The sequence below is a fragment of the Bidens hawaiensis genome, unplaced genomic scaffold, assembly GCF_021521415.1.
Source record: "Bidens hawaiensis isolate Kalapana, Puna unplaced genomic scaffold, B.hawaiensis_p1.1 tig00008125_1, whole genome shotgun sequence".
NCBI classification, from domain to species: Eukaryota; Viridiplantae; Streptophyta; class Magnoliopsida; order Asterales; family Asteraceae; genus Bidens; species Bidens hawaiensis.
The window spans coordinates 640,571-657,953 of NW_027491578.1; the positions used below are offsets into that span (position 1 = coordinate 640,571).

General features: G+C 43.3%; 1 protein-coding gene across 1 annotated transcript; it reads right to left on the reverse strand.

Moving 5' to 3' along the window:
- Positions 1 to 3,800: 3,800 nt before the first annotated feature.
- On the reverse strand, positions 3,801 to 6,050 carry LOC143637108 (LOB domain-containing protein 41-like). The gene is made up of 2 exons (XM_077104559.1): positions 5,523 to 6,050; positions 3,801 to 4,699 (listed from the first exon to the last, which is right to left on the reverse strand). The coding sequence occupies exons 1-2, from the start codon at positions 5,710 to 5,712 to the stop codon at positions 4,089 to 4,091; spliced, it is 801 nt and encodes a 266-aa protein (XP_076960674.1). The 5' UTR covers positions 5,713 to 6,050; the 3' UTR covers positions 3,801 to 4,088.
- Positions 6,051 to 17,383: the final 11,333 nt, after the last annotated feature.

A 17,383-nucleotide genomic window follows, 5' to 3' on the forward strand; every position in this document is an offset into this window, starting at 1 on the left:
CTTTCTGCTCCCTCTCCTTCGGTCACCTACAAACTCCCCCCTATCCACCATCAATCGTTACCATGGACAAGATCCATCCAGCCATAACGGTGTCCAACGTCAAAAACTTCGTCCCCATTATCCTCAACAACGAAGACGCCCAATACAACACCTGGTCCGAACTCTTTCGGATCCATTGTACGGCCTATCTGGTCGAGGACCACCTAGCCCCACGTTCAACCGCAACGTCCTCAACCTCTTCGGATAAAGACAAAGAAAAGGAGGCCGCAGACAAACCTACGGAACTAGATCAGTGGAGAAGAATTGATGCCATTGTTTTACAATGGATTTACGGGATGATCTCACCCGACCTCACCCAAACCATCATGAAAAAGAACTCAACAGCCCATGATGCATGGGTTGCCCTCGAGAACCTTTTTCAAGACAACAAAAGCTCTCGGGCTCTCCATCTACAATCCAAACTCACTAACACACGTTTGGAATCTTTCAAGGATATGGCCTCTTACTGCCAGGAGGTTAAGGTACTCGTCGACCACCTCGCCAATGTCGACGTCCCTCTTACTCATACTCAGTCGGTTTTAAAACTTCTTGGGGGGTTAACAGAACAATACCAAACCATAACAGCCATCATCCGAAACACGGAGCCGCTTCCGGATTTCAGTACGGTTCGCTCGAAACTTTGTCAAGAGGAGACGGAACGGGAAGCCATTGCACTTCAGTCTGCAAACCAAGCTGGCCAAGCCCTTGCGGCATCTCCCAAAACGGACCCCATACCTACTGATTCATCATTTGCTGGCAGTACAAATTACAACACCGAACGTGGACGTGGCCGAGCTCGTGGTCGAGGTCGCGGCCGCAGTTACTCCGGTAGGAGTCGTGGACAACATGGTCAGCCACAACCTGGTTCCTTTACTCCTTGGGCCCCGTTTCTGGGTTATTGGCCCAATTATTATTATTATTATTATTATTATTATTATTATTATTATTATGTTTAAGTTTGTTTTTGTGTATGGTTTTAAGTATTCTTACAAATGGATCCATGATAGGAGTTTTACAAAGTGCTTATAAAATGTTGTGCATCATTAGTCTTATGTTTTTTTAGTGTCAGAGAACAAGTGTATCATTTAACTATTTGTGTTGCTTCAATGAGCTTGGTAGATCATTGCTTTGATTGTTTAACATGCTCTTTAGGGTGTAACGTTCTTTGGGTGTCACACTCCGCCTTTGGCGAGTCACAATGTGACCGATTGACACCACAACTTACACATCGGAATAAAGTTTGCATTGATATATTAAATTACAAGTCATGAGAACAAGTAACTTAAATTCAGATAATAACAAACACAATTGTTTTAACAAGTCTTAATTAAATTCATCTAGTCAAAGGTTTCCAAAATCCTTTGGCCCCACCAGCCTACCCACGCCCTACACCATACCCTTTTATTCAAATAATGGCCACGAACTATCTGTAAAACTGGACTCTAAAAGCAATGCCCGATAAATAGGTAAGTCGTCAAATCACCTTTGAAGAAACGCCTAAAGCCATCTTACTGGTAGTGCTCTTTGAGATCATATTGATAATAAGATTAAACCACAAGAGAATGTCACATATGACCAAGAACTATCTTGTAAAACAGAACTCCAATATACAAAGTACACAATGATGATAATAGGCAAACCGCCAAATCAACTTTGAAAAAACGCATAAGACAATTAGTCGTCCCTACTATTTTGAATCCACACATCAAAGACCAATTTACTTGTGAAGATTGGATTCGAAGCCAATATACTAGTCCATGGCACCAAAATACTCGTGGATACTGAATTCAAAGCCAAATTACTTGTCCCACCAATTAAATTATTTAATATATATTTTGTCCTAAGAATTGTCCCACCAATTAAGCTATTTAACTAAGATTAGGATCCCGCGCTTCGCGGTGGGACCGTTAAATTAACAAAAAAACACAACTAAAAGCGTTAAACCATAAATTCGTTGCAAGTCGATGTGAAGTCAGTCTCTATCAAGTTACGACATCGAAACTAAACAAAAGAAATAAACCCGCCAATGCCAAAATACAACAAATCATCATATGTAGAACCAAAAAAACCGGCACGTTACACCGGCGAACCAACACAAATTTGGTTAGTATCAGCGGTGCCAACACAAATTCGTAAACATGAATTAGTAAGCAAAAAAGAATATTTTAAAAGTGAGGTGTCAAACGTTAAAACACGGATATAAAACAATGTGACGATGGAATATTTTTATAACATGAAAAACGTTTCGATCATTGTGAAGACAAACTATAAAAAATTTGAAAACAAAGTCTAAGAATATCGTTTAACCAGCAAATAAAACATGTAAAGCTAACTCATGTCCAAGTTTAGTATTTAAAAATATATTTTGTTAAATATTTTAATTAGTTGAAAAAATTAAAATTAGAAAAATAAAAACCATTATTATTATTTATGGAATTGTTTAGTAGTGATTTAGTTGTTATAATAAATATTGAATAGTAAAAGTAAGTTTGTAAGTATAAATCATTCTCTTTTTAATATATATATACTTAACGGGTGCCCGCGCGATGCAACGGGTGTTTGAACTTGTTAATCACGTAACAAATATAAGTGTTTATGGTTCGGTTAAAACCTTGAAATCGTTTAAACCGGTCATTGGTTTAACTTCTTTTTTCTTTTTTCTTTTTTTACTTTCGATTTGTTGGTCGGTTTCAAAATTTCAAAACGTAGTGAACGGTTGGTTCGCGGTTTATAGTGGCAACCGGCCATATGAAACAAGACCAGACTGTTGACCGCATTTTAATGTTTTTCATTATTAATTATTAGATATGTTTTGTAATATATATTAAATATAGTTAAAATTTAATTGAACATAATCTTTTTATTATAAATAACTTGGCTATACAACTTCAAATTAACATAAATGCAGTATAATTCATTTGTGATCCTTGTTGTTATTATTTCACGTCCTTGATGTTTCATTAATATTTACCATTTATGTGGCTAAAATTATCAGTTTTTATTTATGATCCTCTCAAGTAGGTGTTTAGTTAAAATTGATGGTACATTTATATTAATAATTATTTTAAACTAAATTTATTATTAAAGTTTAAACTGTGAAACAAAATTGAAACCAGGCCGTTAGTAACGATTCGGTTTCAACTTTCAATGGTTGAGTTTGGTTTTGGACGACAACAAAATCAGTATTAACAGTTGGGCTCACAAGTTTAACTTAAAAACCATCAAAACCGACACTGAACACCCCTACGTAACATATTAATTTATTTAAAATGAAAAAAATTATAACAATATCATATCCAAATTAAAGAGAATAAAATGCTCGTTTTTATGGTGTAATTTTTTTATAAATATATTAACGTTTGAAAAGGCTATAGTCGTTTAAAAATCATGGGTGGGAAGTTAGTTTACAACTTAAATTAAAAACATAATATGGTTTAAGATGAGGGACCAAACTTGTAAGTTGAATAGATTGTGTTTAAAAGACAAGTTTACTCTTACTAACACATGTACCTCATGCTTTAAGTGTTGTAAATTACTTAAAAATGGGTGTCTTAATTTGCCCTTGTTTGATGTATTATATATAGTATAGATATAATATATATTTTGTACTAACAAGCATAAAAAAATTATTTTTATTTTTAACAAATCAAATATATAATCTACATGTAGTTAATATAACCTTTTTTGTTTAATTTGTATTGATGAATTCCTACACTACACAAAAACAATATTTTATATTCTCCTACAATCTAAAAATTTATATATTTGATCCTTTATCGCAAATTCACATGATTATTGTTCTAACTTTTGTTTTAAAAAGCATCAAACTATTCCTTCATTAGTAACCAAAGATGGTCTATATTCTCCTTTCTTATCCCAATACCATTCACAATTGTACATGACTTTCTTGATTAACGAAACAAGGCATAAACAACGACGGCAAAAACATTTAAAAACCCTAAAAAAAGCAAAAAAAGAAAAAAAACTAAAAAAAAAAAAAAAAAACTTCGATCTTGTCCATCAAAACTGAGCCCCCGAATATAACACCACTAAGCCGCCGGATAATCTAGCCGCAGGTTCAGATCATCTCCATCATCATCCGAGTCATCAGCTTCATCTTCAGCTCCAGCTTCAGCCACAATCACTTCTTTACCTTTAGCCTTATGATAAACCAGCTCATGTCCAAGCGTCAGCTCCAACTCCACCTCGGCTTGATCACTCTCAGCCGGCTTCTTACCCGGCGAAGTCTCCACTTCACGGCTCTCACCTTCCACCCCATGCGCCACCTCCGACTGATGGCTCAAAGCCGATTCATGGCTCGACATATCCTGCCCAGACTCCTCCTCCCTCGACCCGATCCAAACCCGACTCGCCTTCCCTTTCCCACCCGACCGCTTGAACCGCCCCCGAGTCCTCACCCAGTGAACCTCGCCCGAGTTTTCGTCCTTTGTTATGTGACGGATGTCGTACGCCTTCAACGGCGGCCCGTTGTTTGTTTCAGCGGTGTCCGATGCGATCGGGATTATCGGTGTGCCTTGGAGCACTGCCTCCACCGCATTCTGGCATAGCTGCCAGCTTCCCGACCACAATAACCCCACAGACCCGTAGATTGGGTTCACAATCCGACCACATGCCTCATACAAAAGCGACCTAAATATCGCTGTAATCATAACAAAACATTCATTTGTTATTGTTTGAATAAAATACAAATTAAATTAACTTGCTAACTGTATCAAGTAGTGTATATTAATAATATATATATCATAATGTAATTAAGCTATGCTGTAATTACATAATTACATTATTTGTAAATATAATTAATAACTAAGAATCAAGTAGTGTATATTAATAATATATATAACATCTTGTAAAACTATTTTGTAATTACATAATTACAGTATTTATAAATATAATTAATAATAACTAAAAACCAAGTAGTGTATATTAATAATATATATAATATGGTGTAATTAAACTATGCTCATATGTTGTAATTATATAATTACATTATTTGTAAATATAATTAATAACTAAGAATCAAGTAGTGTATATTAATAATATATATAATATAGTGTAATTAAACTATGCTCATATGTTGTAATTATATAATGCTCGTATGTTGTAATTATATAATTACATTATTTGTAAATATAATTAATAACTAAGAATCAAGTAGTGTATATTAATAATATATATAACATGTTGTAAAACTGTGTTGTAATTACATAATTACAGCATTTGTAAATATAATTAATAATAACTAAAAACCAAGTAGTGTATATTAATAATATATATAATATAGTATAATTAAACTATGCTCATATGTTGTAATTATATAATTACAGTATTTGTAAATATAATTATACTAGTTGATTCTCAGAATTAAAGTTAACACGTTAATTTAATTTGTAGACGTTAACTTTCACTTAATTTTATAAAAGTAACATCATTTTGTATTTTTTTATTAAATAATAATAATATACCAGGACGGAGGTGTTCAGGGCCGGCGTTAACGAGGTTCAAAAGTCCGGCACGGCCATAAAACTTGGCAAGAAACACGGTGGCGTTAGCTTGAGACTCAGGCGACTTGATCCACTGCAAGCACGGGCGGATGCTGCAGTTTTCACTGCAGCCCTTACGGAGAACACGGCAACCATTGCAGCTCATACGCATTGTTGATGGTGGTGGTGTGTGTAGATATATGTATAGATATAGAGATAGAGAGAGAAAGAGAGGGGTGAATGTTAATATTTATAATGGGTTAGGCGGTGGAGTGAAGAGATACGTGGAGGAAAAGAGCCACTGGGTTTTGGGGAAGGCGCAGCTGTTTCTAAAAGGCTGGTATTTGCATACGTGGAAAACCAGGTTTGTTTGAGGTTGTTTTTCTCCACATTCATGGAGGTACCAGGTGTCGGTGTTGATGGTTCTTGAATTTAAGAAAACCTACGTCATTCTTGGGTCCACTTTTTTTCAAAACTATCTACTATTCTACTTTCACGTTCGGCGCGTATAATATTGTAGTAATTTGATAAAATAATCCATGTATATATTCTTATGAAAAAAAATTAATAAAATAATTATATGTAAGTTTTATTAAGTATTCTAAATGAGTATGTTTATATTGACAATTGTTACGTGTAATATAATATTAAGAAGGTTTTGTAAGTATATGTGAAATGATCTCATAGGTATTAGAGGTTCTTAAACTATATCATCATACAATATATTTATTTCGAGTTTTAGTTTTTAACACATTAAAACTATCACATATAACGATTGTTACAATAAATAATGTTTAGAACTACGTAGTTCCGAAATACACGTATATAATATATATAGAAGGTTTGGATGATTCAATTTAAGTTATTTAGCCACGTCATAATATTCGTAACCGAACTTTTTAGTGAAAACAAGTTGAAGTATGATTTAAATGTAGGACATGTGTAAGGAATATTCTTCGTGGGAGGAGGAGCATATGTAGACCATGAACCGACCAACATTTCGTCACGCTTCTTTATTGAATACATTTAATGTAGTGTCGCAATGGTTCGTGAGTGGGAGACGGGGTTGTCGTCACATACCTTATAGAGTGTTGGTAACGTCAGGGAGTGTGTTAATGCCTACGCAATGTAATAACGCACGTAATGTATTTTACATTTTTGTTTTGCTTCATTCATAGTTGAAGAAAGCGAACTAATTTAAGAAACTAATAGCCATGTGAAGAGGTAGGTCCCCGCAAAGCCCAGTTGGACCCACAAGACACACCTTGAAGAGGTACGTCTGCGCAAAGACTAACTGGCCCCGCAGGACCCACCATGCTCAGAGATGAAGGCCTTACACGCAGTAAGCCAGCTGTTCCCGCAGGAAAGCCTCCCCTGGTACAGTACCCTGCCTGTTCCCGCAGCTATGGGTGCAAGCCAAGAAGGAAGGCTACACGCACTAACGGTAAGGCTACACGCATAAGGCACTAACTCTTATACTTCAGCAATGTCACCTGAAGGAATGAGCAAGGCGGGAATATTCCCGCCCAAAAGAGCCAGTCTGTACGCTTCTGGAAGATCTTTTGTACTATACCTGCCAAGGTATGGACAAAACAGACAAGATCTGACCAAAGCAGCCCATGAACCAATCACAGGGTGACAGCTCACCGACAATAGTACGAGGAGGAGCACGCTCTAGTACAAAACGTCACTATCAGCCGCTGCCTATCCACCAACTCCCATCGTGGCACGCACATAGCCCTTAGTTGGTGGAAAAGGAACAGTATACAGCCGGCCATGTCACTATCAGCCGCTGCCTACCCACCAACTCCCATCGTGGCACGTACATAGCCCGTAGTTGGTGGAAAAGGAATATTATACAGCTGGCCGTACCTGCTTGGAAACCTACCTTCGGCTATAAATACTCCAACACCTTGGAACGGTATCAGGATCTTATCTTCTCTAGCTATTTCTCTTAATATACACTTATATTCAGAGCAATCTAGTCTGATTCTCACGCCGGAGGGTGGTCACAAGGAGGAACCCCCCCTTCTCAGTGACGAGCTCACGGTGTCTGTTTTGCAGGTCAAGAAGAATAACCATCTTTGCCGGACCTAACCCTCGTGGGAAACATCTACTTAACCCTAAGATTATCCGTAATCTGTCGGGGTCACTTAGTGTTTCTTCATTGGCGCCGTCCGTGCATAAAAGCTAGAACTAATTCTTTTTCTCAGTTTTTTCAAAACCTCTGGAAAGATGGTTAAGGTTACTCCGATGCCAAGGCCAACGAGTGACCAAGAAACTCCGGTAACCACAACCCCAGCTACTGGGGGGAACACCGGCGAGTACACAATTTTTACGAACACTACCCCGGTTACCCAAGCCGGGGCAAGTGCAGTAAACAATCCTCCCCTGGGATTCATTGATACCCAGTTGGAGAAACAACAGACGAGGCTCCCCCGCCAAACACTTGATCAAGTTAAAGCGTGGGCAGAAGCACGTCAGAAAGAATTCCAAGCTGAGTTGGATGAACGTTTACGTTCACTCCAACAGGCTAATGACGAATTCGGAAGCACTCGACAACAGCTAAACATGAGCAACGATTGCGAGTACTTAGACGATGATTGGGAGGAATCTGACAGTGACGCAAACCCTCATCATAAGACGAAAGGGAAGCGTAAGGAAGCAGACTTCCAGCCGAGAAGAAATTTTGGAGAAACCTTTAAGCCAAGGAACGCGGGGGGAAACCCACGTGACTTCTCCAAGACTTTCAGGCCAACTGTTGCAAATGCAGGAACGTCTAAGTTTGCAAGGGACATTACGGAAGCAATCGCCCCGAAGAGTGCCAAACAGATGTCCAACATCGGCACTTATGATGGCATATCCGACCCAGATGATCACTTGAACAGATTCATAGCGGGGGCAACCGTCAGCAACTGGACGGAACCCACGTGGTGTTATATGTTCCAGATGACGCTGGTCGGAGCGGCCAGGGCGTGGTTTGACCGTCTACCGGTCCACCACATCTATGATTGGGCGGACTTCCAGCACAAGTTCAGCCAGCACTTCAGTCAACAGAGAAAATATACTGAAGAGCAGTGGACGATCCTCAAATGCGTTAGAGAGGAGGATGAATCTTTGCTAGACTTCATCACTCGCTTCAACTCAAAGAAGCTGAGTCTGGGCACCATAAGTGAAGATCTCGTTCGCGCCGCTTTCATCCAGGGTGCCGAATACCCAGAGCTTATCCGCACATTGACGGGTAAAGATGGCATGCCATCCACATTGGATGCCATCATGACGGCAGCTAAACGCTTTGCCGAAACGGAGAAGCAACTGGGTAGGAATCTTCCCCAGAGTACAAACCTCTACACGCAAAGGATCAGAGAGAATAATGTCCGCACCGCCCGACAAAACAAGAAGAGGAAGCTTGGTATTTGGCAGTCAAGGGTAAACTTTGACACCTCATCCAGCTCTCGCCCTCTATTAGGCGGAAGGGATAACACGCACTCATCAAGCCGGAATCCTATATGGACGCCACTCACCAAAAGTGTCACAGAGATATTTGCCACTGAGAAACTTCCATGGCCAAAAGCTCCAATGATCCGATAGCGCCATAACGCTGATCAGAGCAAATCCTGTGACTTCCACGGGACAAAGGGCCACACCACGGAGGAGTGTACATCTTTGAACGAACTCCCAACGCTCACAGCACCAGAAGCGGGGGAGGAGTTAATCCTATACCTCTCCGCCACAGATAGAGCAACCGGGGCAGTCCTGCTAGTAGAACGAAAAGGCATCCAGATGCCCATCTACTATGTTAGCCGCGTCTTAACAGACGTAGAAACCCGGTACTCTACTTTGGAAAAATTAGTCTTAGCACTCGTACAGGCTTCATGCAGGCTAACACGGTATTTCCAAGGTCACCCAATCACCATTCTCACCAACTTCAAACTTGCAAACGTTCTAGGCAAACCCGAGTTGTCAGGACGCCTAGCCAAATGGGCAATAGAATTGGGAGAATATGCGATAAAGTACAAGCCAAGACCAGCCATAAAAGGCTAGGTCTTGGCCGACTTTATTGCAGAAGTCCCCGCTTCGCGGGAGAAAGAGTGCCAGGAAGAGGCTCAACCCTCTCCAGCACAGGACATTGATGATGTCTTGCGACTCTACACAGATGGAGCAGCCAACAACGAGGGTTCAGGCGCAGGGTTGAAACTAACCAACCCAGCAGGCCAAGAGTATACTTACGCTATTCGACTGGATTTTCCAAGTACGAATAACGAAGCGGAGTACGAAGCATTCTTGGCCGGATTGAGAATTGCGCGTAAGATGGGAGTGAAAAACTTGGAAGCCCACGTGGATTCCATGTTAGTAGCCAACCACATAAACGGGACGTACACGGCTGTGAATGACACAATGGCCCTGTACCTCGCACAAGCAAAAACCCTTATGCGCGATTTCAACGATTGTAAAGTCATACACGTCAAGCGAAGCGAAAACAAATCTGCGGATGCGTTAAGCAAGCTTGCATCGTTAGCCTTCACCCACTTGGGAAAGGACATCCGCATTGAACTCCTTGGAACACCATCAGTCCCACACAAGGAAATTTGTGTCATCCAAACCGGCACGGAAACGTGGATGACACCAATCATAAATTACCTTGCGGCGGGTATACTACCAGAGTAAAAAACACAGGCAAGAAAGATACGCTGTAAAGCACTGAACTATCAACTCGTTGATGACATACTTTACAGGCGTAATTTTCTTGGCCCACTCCTAAGATGCGTGGATAACCAGGATGCTGATTACCTCCTAAGGGAAGTACACGAAGGCATCTGCGGAGTACACGCAGGTCCACGCGCAGTTGTAGCTAAGCTAAACAACGCGGGATACTTTTGGCCGGGGATGCATACGGATGCGCTGGCATACATTAGAAAATGCAGGTCCTGCCAACTCTACGCACCCAACACGCATCGCCCGAAAAATGAACTTGTTCCAGTCACTTCTTCATGGCCATTTCAGAAGTGGGCCATCGATGTGATGGGCCCATTTCCCACAGCAGCAGGGAACGTTCAGTTCCTAGTGGTAGCTATCGATTACTTCACCAAGTGGATAGAAGCAAAACCCTTAGCCCAAACAACCGCAAAACATATCAAAAAATTTATTTGGGAATTTATTATCTGTCGTTTTGGACTTCCACAGAATTTGGTGAGCGATAACGGCACCAACTTTGCTGACAAGAAGCTACAGAAATGGCTGGAAGAACTCCAAATCACCCACACCTTTACCTCAGTGGCGCACTCGCAGGGTAATGGTGAGGTGGAAAGAGCAAATAAGAGCATCGTCGATGGCATAAAGAAAAGACTCTTGGAACATAGATCCGGCTGGGTGGACGAAGTTCCACACGTCCTTTGGGCAAACAGAACGCTGAAAAAGGCAAGTACGGGAGAAACCCCGTTCAGCCTCACCTGCGGCACTGAAGCCATGGTCCCGGTCGAAATTGGCCTACCCTCACCAAGGGTCTTGACTCAACCAGAAAACAATGATGCGGAAAGACGGTTAGACTTTATGCTAACCGAAGAACGCAGAGACTTAGCCGCAGCGCGTGAAGAGAATTACAAGCGACAAATGCAAAAATACTACAACACGCGGGTAAAACTCTGCAACTTCAATATCGGAGACTACATACTGCGTAACAACGAGGCTTCGAACCAAGAGCGCCCAGGAAAGCTTGCCCCGGCCTGGGAAGGGCCATACATTATCAAAGAAGTTTTGGGAAAAGGCGCATACCGGCTCGAAAGGCTCTATGGCACCCCCATCCCAAGAACATGGATTGGAGCTCAATTACGCAAATGTTACATGTAGATCAATTCCAAACTTGTAAAGAAAAGGCCTAGAGCCACTTCTAATGGAAATGATTCTCCTCTATCACATTGTGTTGATAGCCTTACCTTTATACTTATGAACTTTCCAGACTGATATGCCGGTATTCACCGCATAAATAAGTGTGGAAAGAAGTAAGTCGTTGCGTGTGGAAGGCGGCAAAACCCGCATAAACATAAAAACAGTAAAAATTTCTAAGGAAAAGATGAGGAAAACCTTCACGCAGGTCAGATATAGGTAAAGTTTGGCCATCCTACTAAGTGAAAGTGACGGTCTTACCCGCACAATCATGATAGAGGAAGCAAAAACTTGAACTTATTATCTACCACGTTGACAGGTTAACTTATCCTAAACACTTAGAAAATTGTTAAGTTAAACTAAAATATGTATGAGCACAACATATAAGGTTTACAAGGCAAGGCATTAACAAAACATTTATATTTCATAAAAATTCAAACATTACAAGAATGGCTGGGTATCTACCCGCCTACAAATATATAATCAAGGTTCAAACTTCATGACCACTCCCTCCAAACCCACTTGAACCCGCACCATCAGTTGGCTGTGGCGGTTCAAGGAAAGCCTTGAGAATAGTTAGCCCATCATCAGCAGCAGCAATCTCGTTCACCTTCTCCACCATAGGATGCGGGAAGGCAGCATACTGGTTCACTGCTTGGTCGTAAGCAGCTTCAGTGTCCACGGCATAAGGGATGTTGGAAGGCGGGATGCCCTTCTCAATAAACCCCAGACCAAGCAGAAAACCAGCCTTTTCCCCATCCTCATGAGAAGCGTTGAGGGCTGCGCTCATAGCATCGTCATATGATGTGTTCGTAAAAATCCGATGCACAACCTACAAAATAAAAATATATGTATCAAACTTTTCTAAGTATGAAGAAAAGCGTAAAGAAATTACGGAATTACGCATACCTGCGACAACGCTTCTCGTAGAGGCCATTCCTTAGTGATCAGAGCTTCCCGGAGGGCAGCTTGAGCTTGATCACGGGCGCGTTCGGCTTCATTTTTGTTAAGGTTGGCAAGCAACACATCCTTAGCAGCAGCCTCTTCAATGCCCTTCAGCTTACGCTCAGTGCGGTCAAGCATACCCTTCTGATCCAGAAGCTCTTGGAGCTTCTTGGCGTCTTCTAAGGCCAAGGCATCATGAGCCTGCTGGAGCTTCTCTAATTTGGCTTTAAGCTCTTCGTTTTCAGTGCGTAGAGGTTCAGCAACAGCTTCAGCCTTGGTGGCCCTCTCGGTCGCGTTCCGAGCAGTTTCCTTGGCCAACCGAAGCTGTTCGTTAACAGCTTGGGTAGCCTTGGAACGGGCCTCGTGCCGAGCCTGAACCTCGACCTCGAGGTCCTTGAAGGCCTTCTCCTTCTCCACAACAATGGCGGCAAGTCTCTTATTCTCCTCCCGGATCGCTCGCGCCTGAGCCACTTCCAGGCTACGCACTGTCTTTAACTTGTCGTTTTCATGACAGAGCAACTCGACGCGCGGCTGCATCCGGGCAAGGAGGATTCGGAGCTCGTTGGTTAGCCTACCCTTATGGTAGCTAGCCATGGCCTCCCCCAACGCACCGCTTGGGGCGGCGTGGCGCGCCCATTCAACGCAGTCCACAGCCGTTCGAAGGGTTGTTCCCCGGCGGATGTTCCACCGTGGAACATACACCTCATTGGAATCTGAAACTGCAAAAACAAAAAACAGTTAGGAAAAAATGATAAAAAAAAGAAAGATAATAGGCCAAAATAACCCTACGCACCTGTAGGGTCGACAACAGGCCGATAGCCGCCAAACCCATCACCCGAACCTAAGGGATATCCATCCAAGAGGTCAGGGAGATGGGAAGGAGGCAGAGATTGGCTAGAAGCCCCAACCCTGAACATACCTGATGAACAGGCCGGGGACGAGGTAGTCGCCGGTGCCGGAGGAGGCACGGTTGAAGCCGTCGCAGTAGGGACCATCGGAGGTGAACTCACTGGAGGTGAACTCACAACCGTGGCCGCTGCTACGGAATAGCCCGCAGAAAAAATCACCGCCGGCTCAGTGAAGGATGCGGTGAAGATAGCACTGACAGCCGGCGGAGATGACGTCACAATTGGAACAGTTGCCTCAACGGGATAAGCAACTGAACCAACACTGCAAACAGGCGCAGCCGCCTGGGTCATCGCCTCGGGTAGGTTGACCAAACCTACCGTCGTGGGTCCAGAACTGCTCCTTCCCACACCACTTTGGAATGCGGTTGCGTCCACGCCTGCATGAAGATAACAATATTAAAAACAATGGCGGAAAGGAATGCGGGAAAGGTAAAAAGTACACTTACGGGTTTTCTTAATCTTGAAGGTTCTGACGGGTGGGGACGAACCCGATGGAACTGGCCTCTTCATGCTAGTCACCGTCGTAACGCTTGGCTGCTCGGAGGTGACAGCTGTCCCAACCTCCGAGACAATTATCTCACCACCACCAGAGTTCCCCGCTGCCCCCTCGCTTTCAGTCTCGGAGTCAGACTGATCTCCTAGGTCGACGGCGGAGGTAACCTTCGCCTTGCCCTTCACGGCGGCAACTTTCTTCTTCCTCACGAAGACAGGCCCATCTGCGGATTCCTCATCAGAAGATGACAAAATTAGAGGAACTCCAGCAGAAGTCTGAGCATGCAGTGGGCGAGGATTAAAGAATCCCATACCTGGCCGCGTGGCGCTCAAAATCTCGTGGCCCGACGGGTAGGCCTCCACGAATCTGTCCGCCGTTTGCTCCAAAATGGGCAACTCGTTCTCGTCAAGATCACGAGTACCCAGTCGAGCGGGACCACCAGTCTCCCGCGGTTGCAGGAGCGATTGCAAATTGTTCCCCTCTGAAAATAAAGAGAAACAGTTAGAAGAAAAACCCTAAGCCAACAAAAAAGACGGAGCATACCGTAGGGAGTAGAATTTAAACCGTATTCAAGGATGATAGGTACTTGCGGCGTCCCAGAACCGGCATCCTTCCATACCCGGCTCATCCCGAGCATCACCATCCCAGACTCCGCAAAGCGGTAAACCGGAGTCTGGATCTGGGAGATCTTGGTAAACCATTCTGTCCCCTGGTAGTTGGAGGTGTGAAGGTTGGGGAGTGCTCTCCCGTTCTTGAATGTCATCGCAATGGGGACGACACGGGCAAAGATGTAGAAGAACTCCCGTTTCCAAGATCGAAGACTGCGCTCGGTAGCGCAGATTTTCAAACCCTTGATCCGGGTGACCAAGGTATACCAGCCTTGGATGCACCTCCAGGAGTAGAAGGTCATCAGGCGGTCGACACGGGGCTCGATGCCCAGAATGTGGCACACCCATTCAAAATGGCGGACCTTAGCGATCGCCATTGGGTGTACCTCCGTCAAGTGTACACCGTGTTTCTCCAAAACACGGTATACAAACTTCGTTAATGGGAATCTGAGATTCCCATACATGAAGAATGAGGCATAAACCCCTATCTTGCCCTTGGGGGCATCATACACCGTCTGGTGAGGCTCTGGAAACTCAGGCTCGTAGGGCTCGAGCATGAACTTCTTGACGATGTAGTGATACAAATCGACAGAAAGAGCACACTGGCACTCGCCAGCAGTACTCCTGTCGTCCTTGTCAGACGCGGACATCGGGTTCTCAGGGTATACGTCGGACTCTTCGCCAGTAACCTCAGGATCGTGAACGGAAGACATGTTTTAAGGTAGGAAAGAGAACGATTTCAGGAGAATGCTCGACAGAAAAGTTAGAGTATTCGCCGGAAATCGCTTAGAAGAAGAAGAGTGAAGTGAAGGTGTGAATTGAAGTGCACCCTCTTCCCCCTTTATATACCCATCGCAATGAATTCGATGAATTTAATGCGGAGGCGAGAGGGAGCGCAGGTGCAATGAAATGGCGACACGTGGAAAGCGAAAACTGGCAATAGCTGTCGAAAGGACGCGTGCCGTAAAATTCGCGCCCACGCGCCCGAAAACTCGCGCCCACGCGCCTGAAAATGCGTCTGGAATGACCATATACTGTCACGTCGCCATAACTTCCTGTACGTCCTGAAATCGTCAGAAGAAACCGTCAGGAGACGCCAACGTCACTTCAACAGTTTAGACTGTTCTTATCCTTTCACCAACTCTTCGAATTTCAAAAAGATTCAAAAATAAGAGGGAATATACCCCCTTACCTTGGGAAGCAAAAAACCATAAGACAAGTGCGGGTACAGTGTCAAGGCAAACCCTTCACATACTTAGCACTTGCAGGGAATTGAAGCCGAGAAGGATCTTATGGGCCATGCTTGCGGAAAGGGAAATAACACCTCCGCACGGCGGGAACGTTGAGAACTATATTGTTTAAAACTTCAAGATGGAATTGGTAGTTTAACATAACTGATCACTATGTCCAAAACTACCAAAACCTCGTGAAGAGTCTATACAAGTGAAATTCAACGCTCCCGACTTGCGAAGAGGTTAAACACCTATCCGCATCATAACCAAAGATCAGGCAGAAAAGTCGGGAATTTCTGCAAGTGCCATTAGGAAAACCGCGGGAAGAATCCCCACGGAAAACCTTAAAAAACAAAAACCTCTTTAAAACCCCTTGCTTAAAGTCCAAAAGTTCACCTCACTTATCAATAATTCATGAGAAGAACAATGGACTGGGGGGACTTGAAGAGGTAGGTCCCCGCAAAGCCCAGTTGGACCCGCAAGACACACCTTGAAGAGGTACGTCTGCGCAAAGACTAACTGGCCCCGCAGGACCCACCATGCTCAGAGATGAAGGCCTTACACGCAGTAAGCCAGCTGTTCCCGCAGGAAAGCCTCCCTTGGTACAGTACCCTGCCTGTTCCCGCAGCTATGGGTGCAAGCCAAGAAGGAAGGCTACACGCACTAACGGTAAGGCTACACGCATAAGGCACTAACTCTTATACTTCAGCAATGTCACCTGAAGGAATGAGCAAGGCGGGAATATTCCCGCCCAAAAGAGCCAGTCTGTACGCTTCTGGAAGATCTTTTGTACTATACCTGCCAAGGTATGGACAAAACAGACAAGATCTGACCAAAGCAGCCCATGAACCAATCACAGGGTGACAGCTCACCGACAATAGTACGAGGAGGAGCACGCTCTAGTACAAAACGTCACTATCAGCCGCTGCCTACCCACCAACTCCCATTGTGGCACGCACATAGCCCGTAGTTGGTGGAAAAGGAACAGTATACAGCCGGCCATGTCACTATCAGCCGCTGCCTACCCACCAACTCCCATCGTGGCACGTACATAGCCCGTAGTTGGTGGAAAAGGAATATTATACAGCTGGCCGTACCTGCTTGGAAACCTACCTTCGGCTATAAATACTCCAACACCTTGGAACGGTATCAGGATCTTATCTTCTCTAGCTATTTCTCTTAATATACACTTATATTCAGAGCAATCTAGTCTGATTCTCACACCGGAGGGTGGTCACAAGGAGGAACCCCCCCTTCTCAGTGACGAGCTCACGGTGTCTGTTTTGCAGGTCAAGAAGAATAACCATCTTTGCCGGACCTAACCCTCGTGGGAAACATCTACTTAACCCTAAGATTATCCGTAATCTGCTGGGGTCACTTAGTGTTTCTTCACCATGTGTGGGCATTTTGGAGCTTCAATAGTTGATTACATTATGACCAGACAAAGTTACACTAACATGTCCCATGTTAAACATGATATGTAAATATGTAGTGTTGTGAGATATCAAGCTTTACTTATTTTATTTTCCCCTCTTCTTTCTCATCAGTCGGTAATTAAGTGTATCATCTAATTGTATGGGTTGTTGCATTAGTTTTGGTAAAGTTTATGAATTTGGAGGTTGTGTCTCGCATCTTAAATAGCGACTATTGTACCATTCTAAAAATTTTAAAAACTGGTTGAAGTTTTTCTTATTGGTAAACCATTAATATGCGGAAATCGAGAACCCATCTTTATATGAATGACGTTCCATTCGACCTAAATAAATTGAATAAA